This window comes from Haemorhous mexicanus, chromosome Z (genome assembly GCF_027477595.1).
Source record: "Haemorhous mexicanus isolate bHaeMex1 chromosome Z, bHaeMex1.pri, whole genome shotgun sequence".
NCBI classification, from domain to species: domain Eukaryota; kingdom Metazoa; phylum Chordata; class Aves; order Passeriformes; family Fringillidae; genus Haemorhous; species Haemorhous mexicanus.
The window spans coordinates 19,841,929-19,859,075 of NC_082381.1; the positions used below are offsets into that span (position 1 = coordinate 19,841,929).

General features: G+C 42.1%; 1 protein-coding gene across 1 annotated transcript in view; it reads left to right on the forward strand.

Annotated features, from left to right (window-relative positions):
* Window positions 1-16,341: 16,341 nt before the first annotated feature.
* Window positions 16,342-17,147, forward strand: part of CAMK4 (calcium/calmodulin dependent protein kinase IV) — a 143,204-nt gene continuing 142,398 nt past the window's right edge. The window contains exon 1 of the mRNA XM_059836559.1: window positions 16,342-16,651. Coding sequence (XP_059692542.1) covers window positions 16,473-16,651 — 179 coding nt within the window. The 5' untranslated portion in view covers window positions 16,342-16,472. The remainder of the gene's footprint in view (window positions 16,652-17,147) is intronic.

Sequence of the window (17,147 nt, forward strand, 5' to 3'; positions counted from 1 at the left end):
GCACTCTTTCTCTCCCTCATCTTACAGGGTGAACTGGCAGCTGGTGAAGTGTGTTTGGCTTTGGATTACCATTGTGAAGCATCTCTGTTGCAAAAGCATGACCTGGTGTTAAACACTTAAACAGGAAGAAAAAATGTTGAGAATATGAGTTGTTTATTGTGTTCTCTGATTTGCACGCACATTTAAATATCCATATAATTTAATGGGATCTCTTACATTGTTTGCAGACTCTGTAACTTCTCTGAGGTTCTGTACAAACTTTTAAAAGCATATTCAATGTTAATGTTCAAGTACTGTAAAGCGAATGCAGGGGACTGATAAATTATATGTGACATTTATTATGCTACATTCTGTGCTGACCCAGAGTTAATGGAAATTACAGAGTATTGTTTGCCTGTATTTGTTCCCATTAAGAGTACTTGTTCTCAGTGGCTCTTTGGGCTGCTCATCTTATCTATTTATCTGTTCAGTGGCCTGAGCTGCCTGAAGTCTTTCTAACTCCCATGATCAGTTCCACTTCTGTAAGGACACATACACAACAGGAATCACAGTGCAGGGAAAGATGTGTGCTCATGTCTTCACAAATAATGGGATGGGTGAAGGTATGGATGTTGAACGACTTGCATTTGGGTCTTAACATCTGTACTGACTTTGGGCAGCAGGTTTGCTCCAGAGCTCAGACAGTTTGCCTCCCGAGACAGACAAGTGGGTCTGCACAAGCCTGAACTTGGGGACTTTGGGGCAGAACAGGAGGTTCAAGGGGGGATATGGAGTAGGTGATTCGGGAAGGCTGTACCCCAGCCAAAGGGGAAAGGCAGAGGGCAACATGAGGCCGGGAGTTTGGGATGAAAGGAGGCTGCACCCTCTGAAACCCTGAGAGAGAAAACCCCGCGGCCGTGTGCCCCGGTGGACTCTCTCCCTTTATTCCAATTAAGGTGAAGGACTCCTCTGTCTCCTTTTTGGATATAAACCCTGGCGTTTGTGGATTTTCCTGACAAAATGAAGGAATAAAGCTGAAAAAAGGTAAAAGCTTGCAGTTAAGACAGGGGTTGCAGAAAAGCTGAGTTTTCTTTTGTTCCATGCAAAACAAGAACGGAAAGATGTCAGTTCTTTCCTCAGATCTGTCACCATCTCCCAATGCCTTAAATAAAACTGTAATGTATTCCTGAGTTACTTCATCAATAAACCAGTGCTCAGTGTGTCACTGTTACCAGGAATTCAAAGGTTTTTTTTTTTTTAATGAGTGAAACAAATATCTTTTTCAATATGCAAGTAATACTTAGGCACATAGAGGTTGTGGCGTCCTCTGTGCCCGAGTGTCATGTTGTGCTTATACGTGTCCTGTTAGAAGTTACATTTAGCTCTTGCAAAACCTTTCCAGCAGTTGGACTTCCATAACTGCCAGAATGATTGACTAGTTTGGATGCCTTCCAAGGCTCATCCTTCTCCCAGTAACCTAGATTGTTTAAGATCAAGTGTGTCAGAGACAAAAATATTTCCTAGCAGTGCCTGTTACACAAACTGGTGGAAAGAGCACTGGACATGACTCAAACCAGAGAAGAATATGGTTTGTTGCAAATTTGTATTGGCACTCTTGAACATGAGTGCCAAGTTTAGTCATATTAAGCCTGAACAATTTTCATGTCTGGCCTTCTGAATTATGGACAGGGAAATAATCTCCTGATGGCAGATGGTTAAAAGACTGCCATCTATCCCATGCATGTGGGAAGAGCATAAAAGAATGTTGAAATTCTACAAAGATTCTTCAACAAGGGAGTGTTGGTAGTCAACCCCTTCTATTGAATGGGGCATTTTTTATCCTTGTGGTGAGTGAGGTGTGTGAGGAGTGTGGTCCTGGACTCTGGATGGACTCAAAGGCAGAAATGAGTATTTTCGATGTTTGATGATGACTTGAAAAAACAAGTTCTTGAATATTTGCTCACAGCACTCTGTCCCTGGGCAGTGTCCTCACCTTTAGTACCTCCAGCCCAGAAGAGCCTCGGGGGAAAAATTCTTATATTTTGGTGGAGCCTGTTTAGGAGCAATTACTTAGTCCTGAAAATGTCCAGACATTCTTCCTCTGTGGTAAGCATCATCATGTTTTAATAATGATATTTTTATTACACTTTCTGGCTACGTGGAGGAATTGGATTTCTTCATAAAAGCAAATTACTTCACCATTGCTGAGATACTGTCTGAGAAGGGAAAGGGAAATCTGATGTAGACTTTAGTGGACCTGGACAACAGGCTTCATCTGTGATACTGAATGCATTCACTACAAAAGGAGATAACAGAGGGAGGAGAGGTGAGCACACTTCAGCAAGTGAAGGCACTTCAGGTTTATAAAACAAATGTTGAATATTTTTTTCTTAATTTTTGCAATCAAGATACTAATTTTTCCTTTTTTTTTTAAGACACAAATGATCTATATGCTGTCTGCATTATATTAGCTGATTAAAATCTGTCCAGTATATTTTTTAAACTGTAAGATTTTACTTTGTATCTTCAAATGAAGAGACTTCACCAGCTGCAAGGCAGCAAAGATATGTGGCCATGTTGCAGCCTCACTGTCCTCTGCCTTTATCTTTTTTAGGCTAGGAGACATTTTCAGCAACTCTGCTATCTCATGGTCTTAATTTTTTTTTTTTTTAAATTTCACATGGTAAATTATTTGATGCCTGCTGGGAATAAAAATCCACGCTAGCTAATGCTGTTACAGAAGCAGCATGTGTTATATTGGTAATAGCAATGATGTGAGCACTAACTGTGAGCACAACAGCTTTTCAGGAAGTTAAGAAGGCTTGAGATGCAAAAATGTAAATTCACTGAAAATTTACATATTTTAATGATAAAACATATGTGATAATTTAATCAGGAGATTCTGGGTGGAGGAATGGGGGGTGGGGGAAGCACATGTTGATAGCATCTCACTGGTGATACTCTCCTTATGCTGCCAGAAGGCAACAGATAATTTTGACCTACCATTTAATGAGAAAATGAGATGCCACTAGAGAATAATTTTGTAACTCACATGTATTCCTTATTATCCTTCTGCTTTCATCTGCCAGTTTGCATTCTGGTTATAAAATTTTTGGATATATTGTAAGGAATTTGAGAGCAAGTGAGTGCTGGCAAGTGGAACATACTCTTAGCCATTGGAAGTTGTCTGGAGCCACTGATGCCCAACAAGTTTAAATTTGGTCTGTCATAGTGTTTGTTTGGTTTCACAAATGAGGCCCCTGGTTAATATTTCCCTCCTACCCTATAGGTCATCACAGTAGTCTCAGCACCTGTGTCCACACACAACGTCTCCATCCTCCACCAAAAAAGTTGTCCTTCCCTCTGCCAGTGTTAATTGTTTTCTGTCACTTTCATTGGTCTGTTTCTCATGCCTCCTCAGTCAATTCCCAATTTGTACCTATTTATTCTGCAGAACAGTAGCCTCCTAAATTAAAATGTGGCCCAAATATTCTGCGTACACCACACTAAATTAGGCATTGTTGCACAGGGATCCTTATTTTCAATAGTAAAGTGTAGATGATTCACCCTTAGATGCAGCTCTTCTTTTGTCACCTGGTTATTCTTTTCATGGAAAAATCAAACCTCCCTGTACTTCCAAGTGTGTGAACTATGCTGATAGTTCATAGACGTATTTTAACACATTAGACTACTCTGAAATAATTAATTCTTGTCATGGGGAACATCTCACTAACAAACATACCATAAGGTGCAGACCCAGTCCCTGGAGTCTTTCTTCTTTGAAATTTGTATGAGCTCTTGCTGCTGCAATCCTGTTTAAATGTTGACAGTGCTTTCAGTTTAAAATCACAATTTTTAAAGAATTCAGTCTGCAAACACGTTTGTGGCAGAAAATTGTAGCACCTACAGATAACTTCTCATTTTCTTGGCTCTGGGGCTTAAAAAAAAATATGTATACACATATATGAACCTTTGCTGTTTCTTTCAGCTTAAGAAAACATGATAGAGACTGCTGGTTGGGAATGATGCTTTCTGTGGCCTATGAGAAAAGTTTGCAGTTTGTGTAGCTGCAATTTTAAACAACCTGCATTTTTCAGGAAGCTGGCAGGGAAGTTTAGATGGTCCAGTGGCATGGAACTAACACTGTTTCGTCAAAATTTAATTTTTTTTTGCTAATGGGGGCCACAACCTAAGCTTGTATTCCCCAATCCACTTAGACTTTTACTTGGTTCAGCAAGTTGTACACGTGGGCTTAATTTCCAGTAAAATCTATGACATGAATTGAAGCCCCTTTTTTACACCTCACTCAATAAAGAGGTTAGATGTAGAATAAGAGGCTCTTCCAGCGTGAGAATGCAGTGGGAGCTGGTGCTGAAAGGAGGAGAACCTGCCCTACTCTTGGTGTGGCACCTGCTGATTAGACAGCTGTAGTCAGCCAGGAGGAAGTGAAGCACCTGATTGCTTGCTCCTGCACTAAGGACTTTAAAAGACACATTTCTGGGATTAAGAGTTCATGACAAAGTTACCTGTGACCTCAGGGGAGGGGATCTGAGAGCCCAGAGTGCACTCCCAGAGCCCCGTGTATCGGGTCATGGTCCAAATTCACCAGAAACCAACTCTTGTTGTTTGGGCAGATCAGCACAGCCTCCTGTGCTGCCCTGGCCAGGCTGAAAGCAGATAAGCTTGTTTACAAGAGCTGGTCACATGTGTTGATGAGTCTAAACTTGACTTATGTGTACACAATCTACACATGTCACTTCGGTGTTAAGTCCATGGCAACCAATCCCACTGATGTGAGTGGGACCAGGCATTCAGCCTCCTGCTTGCCTGCCTTTAATTTGTCACAGGAACACGTTGAATATAGGATGTTTTAAAAGTTTAAAGTTGTTTAAAGCTCTTGGTCTCTGTTCTGTGATGCTCGTCTGGCTGTCATACCTTCATTCTGCTTTTCTCATTCGTAGCCTTTGGCAGAGTCTATTTCTAGATGCATCATTTTAGTAGAAAATTTATGCTGTTGCTGTGGGAGTGATTCTCTGGTTCAGTGGGAGAAAAAGAGAAGGGTTTTTCTCTGAAAATCTATCACTAGTTTAGTATCAGTGGTATAACCTGAATCCTTGAAAATAATATGCTGTGGTGAGTTGGTTTCTAGAGGAAAAGCACTCCCTTAGGTGATCTTAATTCAAGGGCTGGCCATGGTGTTTGGTGTCTTTTTAATTGACAGCAAAGTTTGGGCTGAAATTATTTGGGTTTATCAAGATCTAATAAAAATATTAGAATTCTGCAGAAGTCATTGTAGGAGTGTAAACCAGCATGTTTCTCTACAGAAATGTTGTGTTCTTGATCAAGTCACTGAGGATCCACCAATCCAAATTGAAACAGCAGGAAGATTAGATTCTGTAAAGGAAGCTGACATTAAATGCAACAATGCATTTAAAAACTTAATCTGAAAATTGCTTATTGACATGGTCAAGTTATGTACAGAATAAAGACAATACAGGTCTCAGTGACCTGCTTTTCACCAAGCCCGGCTTCATTGTTTGGTTTAAACATTTCATACACATCACAGGGCCTCTCTTATAAAAGTTCTGGGTTTGGTAGCTTAGGCAGAACTTTTAGGTTTGAGAAAAGCATCCTGTATAGAATTGAGTGACTAGCTGTAAAGTCAAGGTACCCTGAATTTCAATACTCTATTGGTCTAGTTTTTCTCCTCTAACAACAGGGTGAGGATGATTCATGTGGCCTCCGAGTTAATTTTATTGTTTTTCTAGAACCCCTATTCCATGCCTACAGGGTACTGTAGAAATTATTTTTGATGAAAAAAAAGTACACAATACATAAGGATACAGGCAGAAGTTATTTGGAATAGTTATGCCAGCAGTTACTGTGCCTGAAAAAGGTAAATATGGCTTGGCCAAATGTTGAACTTCTGTCTTCCTTTTATCTGCAAGTTTTTTTAACCAGGAAACTGTTTTCCCTGAGGCAGAGCAAAGGTGAGACTGCGGAAGATTTGTACAAGGAGAAATATACAAGTGAAATGTATAGAATGTGTAGAAGTGGCTCTCACTGATGTCAGAGGAACTCAGGCCTGTCTCTAATAGTTTCAAAGTTTGGCTCAAAAATATTGTACAGTTTTATGGACAGAGTAACAGAACAGAGACATAGATGACCCATGTAGTTTCCAAAGTATTTTATCAGTCTCCTACTTAATACCTGTAAGTCTATTGAGAAAAAAAATATTTGGGGATGTGGTATTTATGGTGATGCTGCAGCATCCACTTCACTCAGCTTTTCTCATGACTATTCTGTGGTTTTGTGACAAGGTGCTAAATTTGCTGCTCTACCCTTAAACTGTAGATGTCATCACTTCTGGAAAATCTTCACACCTTCAGAGCACTTACCCTCGTGCTTTTTATTACTTCCACTCATTTGAACTCATTTGAACATGACAGTGGTTGATGCAGGCTTTCTTGGTCTTTCTTGTCGTGACCTGCTAAATGAAATTTTTCTGGCTGATATCCCATCAGGAAAGAATTACCCAAGAAATGGCTGCAAGTTTTACCCAGAAGCATGGTGTGTTTTGCCATGTTAAGCTGCATGACTATGAAAAAATGTGAAGAGCTACAGCCAAGATAAATGTACCAAACAGATGGTTTGGTCACTTTCCTGACTTTTAGACTTTACATTGTTAGCAACTGAGGAGTTTGGGATTTTGGTTTTGTTTGGGTTTTTTCCTGTTTGTTTAGGTGGCCATTTTTTTTGTTTGTTGTTGTTGTCTGTGCTTCTCTGCCATAGAACTGGGGACTACCTTCTCCAAAGGAAAAAAAAAGAAGCTCAATAGGAATCCAGTGTACTCAGAGCTAGACTCGGCAAATAATTCCCCAAAAGTGAAGAAGAAATTAATTCATTTCGTTTGGAAGAAATAAAACGTTTTCTAAAGGCACTTTTGAAGTTAAATATTCCGCTTAAAAACTGATTTTTGTTGCTTTAAAAGTTCTATTGAAAAAGTTAACCCAATGTGAGTCTAATGAAGGATTTTGTTTACTTGAAATAAGTCGTTTGCCTTTTACTGTAAGACACAAAAATACTGATCGTAAGTTGTCTTCAATAGTTAGTGTGGGACTTAGCCAACCAACCAGAGAGTCTCCTGCAGATGAAACACACAAAGAAGTCTTCACTCTGGTGAGGAGCAAAGGGACTCTTGTTTCACTCATTTCAGATTGAACATAGGTCTTTCCAAATCAGTCAGAGAAACATAACGAGCTCTGCTAGTCCTCTTTTCACTCTGATAGCTCACATTTCCTTCCTCCTGTGAGTTAAGATGCTTATCTATGTAACTGCTGACATTTTGTACCAGTACCTGCTAAAAATCCTAGGGAAATATGAAAGTGGCAAGTAAAATGGAAGCAGTCTTGTGTGATTATTTTCTGGAAATGTTTTGTAGAAAAAGATCAGCTGGTAAACAGACAGACTTAGCATTATCAGTGCACTTTCATCTGGTGCTGTAAAAACTCCATCCTTTTCCAGATCGAGGTCAAACTATTGACCCTGAAGGTGGACTGGTGACAAACTTTCTCCAACATGTCTGACCAGATATTTCTTTCACTTTCAGTTGCTAATAGGCTTAGAGATTATTGGCATTGCATAAGTATAAACCAGTGTTTGTTTCTGATCTGTTATTAAAATCATACAAATAATTGTTCAGCCTTTAACTGGATTAAAAATAAAAAGGGTTCAAAAGCCCCTGTCCATTTGAACACTATTCTGATTGATGATCATTGCATTTGATTTGGTGAAGAATTTTTCACTAAAATCAATGTTCAATATTTCACTGACTGCATTTCAGTTCAGATTTTTTAAAAAATAAATCTATAATACTACTTAAGGAAATTAGGAGGTCCTTAAATATGTGTAAAATTTTACTGGCAACAAGAGGAATTTATGAGTCTTTTCAAAGTGATTTATTTGAGTCAGATGTTGCCAAGGCTTTTAGGTACACTTCATAAATCAGGCTTCTAAACAATGGTAAGAGTATTTACAGTACCAAACTACTGTGTGAAAAAATAAACAAGAGAAACTGTTTACATAAGTAATTAAACTCTTCTATATTTCGCTTTGCTTCAGATTTACTGAATTGGAGATTGCAAGGTGGGGTTTTGATGGAGAGGAAAGGGATGGAATCAATTCCAGCCTGTCCAAAGGCAGAGTTGCTGCTGGCTGAGTGAGAGCACCTCTGGGGTAGCATTGCTAAGAACAGGGGAAAAAACCCTGCACAACTGAGAAACTGAGACAGGAGTCCAAGGAGAGGAGGGAGGCTTTGTGAGACAAACAGCCCTACAAGCACCAAGGTCAGGGGAGAAGGAGGGCAGGAGCTGCTGCAGGCAGAAGCAGATTCCTGGGCAGCCCGTGGTGCAGCCCATGAGAGGCAGCTGTGCCCCTGCAGCCCTGGGAGATCCGTGGTGGAACCTGCTGCCCATTGAGACCTCACATTGGAGCAAGGGGATGTGCCCAAAAGAGGCTGTGATTCCATGGGAAGCCAGAGCTGGAGCAAGCTCCTGACAGGATTTCATGACAGCCTGGGGGCCCTGCACTGGGGCAGCGAGTTTCTGAAGGGTTGCACCCCAAGGAAGGGACTCAGAATGGAGCAGTTTGTGAAGAACTGCAGTCCATGGAAAGGACTTGTGCTGGAGAAGTTCATGAAGGGCTCTCTCACATGGGAAGGGACCCTATGCTGGAGCAGGGAAAGAGTGTGGGCAGTCCTGCCCCTGAGGAGGGAGGAGTGGCAGAGGCATGACATTACCTGACCACAGCCCCCACTTCTCATCCTCCTGCAGCACCTGTGGGGAGGAGATAGAGAAAAAATGGGCCAGAATTAAGAAGGGAGGAGCTGGAGGGAAGGTGCTTTAAATTGAATCTATTTTACCTCTGATGGCAACTGCTGAGTGACCTCTCCCTGCCTTTATCTTACCCCAAAAGCTTTTGCTTGTATTTTCTTTCCCTTGCCCCAACGAGGAAGGTGGCAATAGAGCAGCTTGGGCAGGCACCAGCCAGGGCCAGCCCACCACACTGGCTGAGGTCATAATGGAGCACACAGGTGGAGACTCTTCAATACCATCTCCACACATGGAATCCAACTCATCTTACTAGGAATTCTACCTGGATGCCTTGTATTCTACATTTAATCTTGTTCAGTTTTAGTTGAAATGCAGTAATTGAAGGGATGAGTATAGTAATAAAATAATACATTTGTTCAGTTTTCAAATGTGATCATCATTGTTAATTCCCACTATGGTAATTAATGAGGGGTACAAGATTTTAAAATTTTAGCCAAGCAAGAATTTAAACGAAGTGAAGTGCAGTTGATTTTCTTAAAGTGCAAATAAAACTCATATCTTGTGCTTGGAAATGCACAATTTTATTGGTGTAACCTGTTTGAATATATATGTGTAAAAAATAAAAAGCAGAAAAGAAATTGCAATGCTGTGATTTTAAATACTGACTTCTGTTTTGCCTGAATCCCCTTTGAGAGATTCGGATTTTTCTGTTTTACAAGATGTGGCATATCTTGTATGAAAGTATAATCTCATATGATCTTGAGTCATGAGTGAATTCATTAGGTATTTTCAATGTTTCCAAGTTTTTTATGAAAACTGCAGAAATTTTCTATGCTCTATGTACATATGCCTGCACTTCTATCAGTGTGTTTAATGATACTGAGTTGCTGAATAATTGGTAGGACCTTGCATTTCACCAGCAGCTTAGTGTTAGGTATGCCTGTGTACACCCCTTCATTACAGTAACTACTTTTGAACTGTCATAAATACCGAGTAAAAATCTTTATGTGGGTGCTATCAGAGAGCAGAGCTGCTGACAGTCTTCCTTTTACCGAATAGTATACTCCTCTTGTCCTTGAAAGTTAAATTAATTGCAGTGAATTTTCAGGAATCAAAATGGAAAACTCCAGGAATTATATGGAGAAAGTTGAGCACAGTGAGAAAAGTTTTATCCTGGAGCCCCAGGGCTTTTATATAAGAACTGTTGAAATGTGAAGCAGTTATTAGAGAGATTTTTGTCCGAGTGGAGGCAACCTCATGCAGGCCTGAAATAGGCACCACATTTAGTGGAGGCAAAGTGGGTTAAAATTTGTGTTTTCCTCCTCCTTTCTTCTACATTTCTCCACAGATAAGCTCATGAACATTACTTCCTGGGGCACAGATGCCCTACTCCCGTGCCTCTGGACAAACTGTGTCAGTGAAATATTGTTACAGGCAGAGGGCCCCATAAAAGAACAAAACCCCCAAAACACAGATATTCAGTCTAGAGGGGAATAAATCGAGTAATTATTCTCTGCAATACTCACACTCAGACATTTTCACTCCTTTGGAATTTCTGCATAAACATTTCCCGCATTTCCTGCAGTCTCATTTTGAGATCCCTCAACAAAAGCATCAGGTCTGTCTCTTGAAATTATTGCCTTCAAGGAGATCAAAGGCACAGTCTAGTGCTGGACCTAAACACAAAACTAAATAGTTAACCTTTACTTTTGAATTGGATGTTGTTCTGATACCTGGATATTTTTTCCAGAGTTAGATCTTTTCTAGAACCTCTTTAGCTAACACAGCAAGCCTGTTATCATCAATATCAGGCAGGGCACTCCAACAGATTAGATTGCAATTATGCATCCATATCTGGATGCTTAATCAGAAGGATGTACAAAACAATATCAACAAACTACAGCCATTTCCTGTCTCATAAAAGCTTCAGTTTTCCTGAATTTGCAGTACTGGAAGCAATCCAATCAGAAATCACTGAAGTAAATTAGAATAGCTATTTTTTTTCTCTTCTGTACCATGCCCTGGGTACAAACTGTTTGTGTTTCCCACTGTTGTCACTGGCACTCAAGCCACAAGAAAACCAGTCACAACCACACTACAGTTAACAGCCCTCTCAATTTATAGCCACTCAAATATGAGGCAAATGAGTGAAACAAAGAAGGTCTGTTCCATAATGGATTGCAGCAGACAGAATTGATAGCCTTAATTGTTTTTCGCAACACAGCAGGGTTTTATTTATTTTGTTTGGGGTAAGGGGAGGTCACAGAATCAGACAACTGGAAAGGAAAGATTACTAGCTGGTCTAGCTAGTAACTTAGCTGCCTTTTGGAACAGCAGTAGGGATACACCTTGAATCCTCTTTGATTTTAATGGTGGCTATCAAGTTCTTGAAAATGGATCAGCTAATGAACTCACTTTACTACTAGATAAGGTGTTGAGGTGCTGGCAATTGAGAGTTTGCTTTAGACCTGTAGTAAGAAACCTTGCCTTGCTGAATCTGCATGTATTTATATGGGAAAACCAAGCAGACAGCTTAGTCTGCCTCTTTCTGCTGGGCAATGTAACACAGAAGCACCTGCTGAATTTTTGACTGGGTTTTGCTCACAAATCAGCAAAAGGACATGCACAAGCACAGACTAACTTTTAAAACTGAGTGGCAGCTGTTCCCCTTCAAATTATTCCTTCATGTCTTCTTCAGCGCTGGGAAAAGCACACATCTTAGGAAACGGAAAAAAGGTGGTTTAAGTATGGGGTTTTTTTTATTTCCTCAATTCATTGCAAATCCACACAAGGTGCTAATGCTTAAATCTCCTTCTAACCTTCCTCCAAAATGACTGGTTTACCACTGAGTTGAGGGTGAACTCCAGCCTACCCTTTATATATAAATTCTCTTTCTATAAACCACCATTTCTTAGAAACTGCTAACTTTGCCTTCCTCTTACAGTCCTCATAAAATTTCCTGTATGCAGATTTCTTTTTCCAAATACCAAAACATGGATGGATTTTTCTTTCCTTTCTTGAGAGTGAAAGAAACAATATTAACATTGTCAGCTTTGATTTTAAGAGTGCTTGCCTGTGACTAGGACTCTTTTATATTTGTTTTCCTAATACGTTTTTCCAGCCTTCTGTAGAAAGGGTTGAAAATCTGTCATCTCCTTAAACCTGGCATAAATTTTGTATTCTTACTTGTACATTTTAGAGTTCACTGCATGATTTGCTTTTTTTGGGGGTGCAGGGGGTGGTGAGAGGAAGGTGTTCTTTTTCCCTGTGATGGAGGGAGTTTAAACTACATATTTAAACTCCTTAATTGCATTTGACAGGGAAGAGAAAATTTTGCCTTAGAAACAAGGAACACTATATCCTGGAGAAATTTCTCTAGCTGCTAATAATGGCAGAGGACTTCCAGCTGGATTTTGTTTGAGCAGGGATTAGAGAGGCAGCAACAGCTAAGTGAGAGCTGTGTGTAACTTCTGTGGGTCCTACCAGGTGACTTCTGGTTTATGAAGCTTGTCCTCAAGGGGTGGTTTATTTAGGTTTAATGACTCATAGACTTGTGGACCAGCTTTATTTTCTTTTGTGAACCAAGGCTGTTTGATCCTGCAAAATGAAAGGGAATGCTTCAAGTATCCTCCTACATTCTAGAAATCAAATGATTTATTGAATCACTTAAAGAGGGACAGGAAAGATAAGTGACTATGGTGCAAAGATAACTGTTCTGTGTGCCTTCCCACAATGACTATAAAATGACCCTATTGATACCCTCAGCCCACATGATGTGGTTCAGAGATGGGTGAATCACACTGTTTTCTAACAGTTTATCATCAGGCAATCACTTCTTTTATCCCCATTTACATGTCTGCTTTTCCCAGTCACTGGCAAAAAAAATCATCTTGACTTCAAAACCTGTGAGTAGGGTTTGAGGTAAAGGGCACGTTGTTACTCTCCTTCATCTCTAATGTCTCTCTGCAAAGGGTCAGTCTGTTCCTTCTCTTTGTTTTCTTGCATAAGGACACCTCCTCTCTAACATCACTGTTCTGCTGGCCTCTCCCAGAGCTGCACTCCTTCTCACCTGATTTAAACTCTTCATGTACACAGCTGATGAAAGAGTCCATCTTTACCCAGCAGCTCTCTAAGTCTTTAAGTAGACTTAGATGTACACATAAAATAGCCTGAAAGATGATAATAAATTAAGAGTCTGCGATGAACTTGTTCAAGACAAGTAATAAGTCTTCCTATACATAAATAAAAACAAGGAAATTGGCAGAAGTTTTTAGCATTCCCAGCTGACAGGCATCCATGGAAGCTTACATAGTGACTCAGAGGTACTGGAAGTTGAGTGGGAGATGAAAGATGTTACAGAAAATACAACCTAATGCAAGGCTTTGTATTCAGCAGGGAAAATCAATGACAGGGAAGGGAAGTGAAAGCTTTGGGGATTTGCCTTGATCTCAATTTCTTTGACTTGTATGTGACATGATTTGAGCTGAAGACTCATCTGCATTACAATTATAGCAGATAAGCATCTGGTCTAGCACAGGTGGAAATGCAGAATCCATACTGGATCATCTTTGTAAAGAAGGAAGTTCTAGTACATGAAAACCACTTTGAGAGAAATATTCCTTAATGGGGGCTATATCTGACAATTTGCTTTTCATAGATAACCTTTTCTGCAATAGCTGTGGACACCTGTGCCTTCAGCAAGAAGCTGCTGCAGGTTGGCCAGGGAGAAATACTGACCTAAGTTTCAGGGGACTAACATGGTGCTCTTTCAAATGATGCCCACAAACTGGAAGCTACTTATTCAAAACTCAGGACAGAATTTGGGTTTTTTGAGTTCCTACACAAAGCCTCACTGCTAGAATTGTATGAAAATTTCAGAAGTCAAGTTTAAAAAGTTCCTATCCAACATTTACCTTTTAATTTAGCCCTCTAAGGTATGTTCTGCTTATACCTCATGCAGTGATGTCTGTACAAAAGACAGGAGCATTCACAAAACAGGTCTACAGCAAGCAGGAGGGCAGAAAGATTACTGATCCCATACCTCCACCAAGACACCAGATAACATTCCTGCTTTGGGACTTAGATTTATGGGTGACATGCAAGAGGCAGAAAACTGGACATTTCTTGCATATATGCTTTGTTCATATAAACTGCTTCCTCCTTGACCTGTCGTTTTTGTTTGAGTTTGTAACCTGGCTTTGTTGCCTGGAAAATGATGGTCTTTGTCTCTCCATAATAAAATTTTGTACATAGTGTGTCACAAATTGGTAAATGAAGGTTTGTTAGTGTTTTAGTTTCATGTCCAATAAAATTGGTGCAAATCTTCACATGGTTAACATAGAGCTGAGTTGGTGATTGGAGCACTGCACATTTGAAATGCTGTCTTTGGTTTCCATGAGACTGAGAGGCATTTTTTTCCTGGTTAGGAACAGAGTGCAACCTGAAGACTTTCTTTAATTCCACATGGACATATTTGGATATCATGAAGGATGTGGACCTTCTGAAGAACAAGGTCCAGTCAGTTTTTGAGGACAAGATTGCTGGGCAATGCAGCTCACTTTTGACTCAGAGTTTCAAAGAAAGTAAAATGCCTTTTCTAGATATACCCCAGTAAAAAAAAAAAAAAAAAAAAAAAAAAAATCCACTGGTGCTATGTCATTTACCAAGGAGTAGCTGAAGGCTCATGGTAACTATATCCAGATCATTAGAGAAATGAACCTGATTGCAGGTACCTGGATAAATATAATGATACTAAAATAATTTCTTCAAAAACCCCACCAGAACAGAATTATTTGTGCCCTTTGGCTTGCAGAATACATTAGAAATTTGACTGAAAATACAATGTGGAAAAATATTGTCTTCTAAGTGTGCTGATTTGCCATTTTGTGTGTGTGTGTGATTGTCTTCATCAGTGACCATTTCTTCTCCCAGGAGATGCTGTTAACAAATAAGATGAAAAAGTGTCACCTATCAGCCAAAGATTTCTGAAGAAAAGCTCTGCATGCACCAGCAGAGGCAGAGCAAGCTGGGGGGTTGAAAGAGGACAGGAGCAGCAGTGAAAAGGCTGCCTGGTGCCCTGGTGCTGATATCAGTCCTGTGACTGGGTGCTCTGGGCGCGACTATCATCTCAAGGGAAATTTGGAGTTGCTGTCAAAACGTATTTGATGAAACTTGGTTTTCTAATCAGGACTTTGGGTTACTTTTTCCTGACTTCCAAATATAAATTTGAAAATGATAAAATCTCAGATTACAGTGGGATCTGCATTTTAATTTTATAATGGCAATAACTTGAGGCAAAAAGGTTGTATCTCTTTCCTATCTATTTCATTTATCTCTGATCCTTTCCCACTACTAACAAAGACTAGTTTAGGATATACTTCTTCTATTATCTGGTTACTCAGAGAGAGGCATTTCTTTCTTAAGATCGTTGAGAAATTAAGAAGTTCAGAATTAAGATTAATTGCCCCATCTGGTTACAGTAAGGAATTTATGGAACGGTAAGAGACAGACTGGTTTATGAGGGGAAACAAATCATTTTGGAAAACATCAATGCACCTGAATCAGCAAAACACTGAACAGGACACTGTGCTTTATTTGAGGAAGAAATATGGTGTTTTAAAAACAGGCCAGTGAATTGTGGTTGAAAATTAGAGGACAATACTTGGTCCCTTCTGCTGTGCAGGGTCGCACATGGTCCATTTTACCTCCTGCCTGTGCTGGCATGGCAGTGTGAGTGGGTGTAACGGCACAGAGAGGATGTGAGTGGGATTGATCTGGCACACTATGCATGCGAGGCACACACAACTGCTGCTGTTTTATTTTGCCACCACACCAACAGAAACGACCCTTCTATAGATGTTTCTGGCTAAGGATTCTGCAGTCAGGGATGTAGCATGCTTTAGTATAATTCACATGCATTTCATAACCTGCAGATTTCATAACCTGTTAGAGAGTGGCATTGCAGCAAAGCAATTTTCTTTCTCTATGGCTTCTTTTAGTTCTCTGGTGGGAAGAGAAGATGTGTTTGGGGATTTTTATATTATGTTCGAGAATTTGTCAGTCTCTTTCTTTCCCACTGCTGTTTGCCTTGCTCAGTCTCAGCCCCCACACCCTCCTCGCCAAATTCACGGCAGAATTCCTGAACTCCCGCTCGGAAACTGGCAAAACGCTGCGGCATGGCGGGCCGGCGCCCACCGCGCTACGGGCTGCGCATCCCGCCCGGCCCCGCCGCACACCGCCCGCCGATCGGGATGCGATTTCTCCTCCCGTGCGCTGTCCCCTCGCGGGGCCGTGTCCCGCTCCCGGTGCCGGTGGACTCGCGGCGCTCCCTCCGCCCGGGCCGGCCCCGAGGTCTCTCGCTGCAGGCGCGGATCCGCCGCTGGGCTCGGCGGGGCCGATGGAGCGAGGCGTGGGGGCGATGGAGGCGCATCCCCCCGCCCCAGCCCCGCCCCGGCTCCGCCGGGCTGGGCGCCCGCCGCCGCCTCTCCAGGGCGGCGCGGGGGGAAGGAGGAGGAGGGGAGAGGGAGGAGAGAGCGAGGGAGGGAAGGAAATAAGTAAGGAAGGAGAGAAAGAGGGAGGGAGGCGAGGTGTAGCCGCCGCCTTGTCGCTGTGCGTTCTGCAGCCGGCGCGGAGGAGAGGACAGCCCCCGGCAGGCGTCCCGGCATGCTGAAAGTCACCATGCCCTCCTCCTCCTCCTCATCATCCTCCTCGTCCTCCTCATCCTCCTCCTCTGGTTCCTCGGCCGCCAGCCGCCCCGGCTCCGCCGCGCCTGACTACTGGATCGATGGCTCCAATAAGGACACCCTGGCTCACTACTTCGAGCTGGAGTCCGAGCTGGGACGGTGAGGCGGGCCGGGCCGGGCCGGGCCGGGCCGGGCGGGCGGGGGGCGGCCGGGGCTGGGTGTCCCTGCCCGTGTCGCTATGGCCAGAGCGGCAAAACTTTGGCGTGCGTGAGCGGCAGCGGAAGACCGTGCGGCTTTCACCAGGGGCAGGCTTTCGAAGGAAAAATCCCAGCTCCCCGGGAGCCAAGCCGAGAAACCCCCGGGTGAAGGGAATGATTTTTGGGAGGAGGCATCCCCCTGCTCGGCGGACGCTGGCCCAAGCGGGCTGATTTTAGGCAGGGTACCCCTGTGCTGTCGGCTGAAGTGTGGGCATCACTTCGGGAGCGCCGAAACGCCGCCTCATTCGCGGCATCCCTTCACACCAGACCTTCCGCCGTTCTCTCCATTAGCGGAACCGTGTGCTGACAAAACTCCCACCCGAGACAGGATTCCCTGAACAGGCCTCTGCAAGCAGGGTCCTTCCCATCGGGGTGCAGTGTAGGCGAGGGAGCTGCTG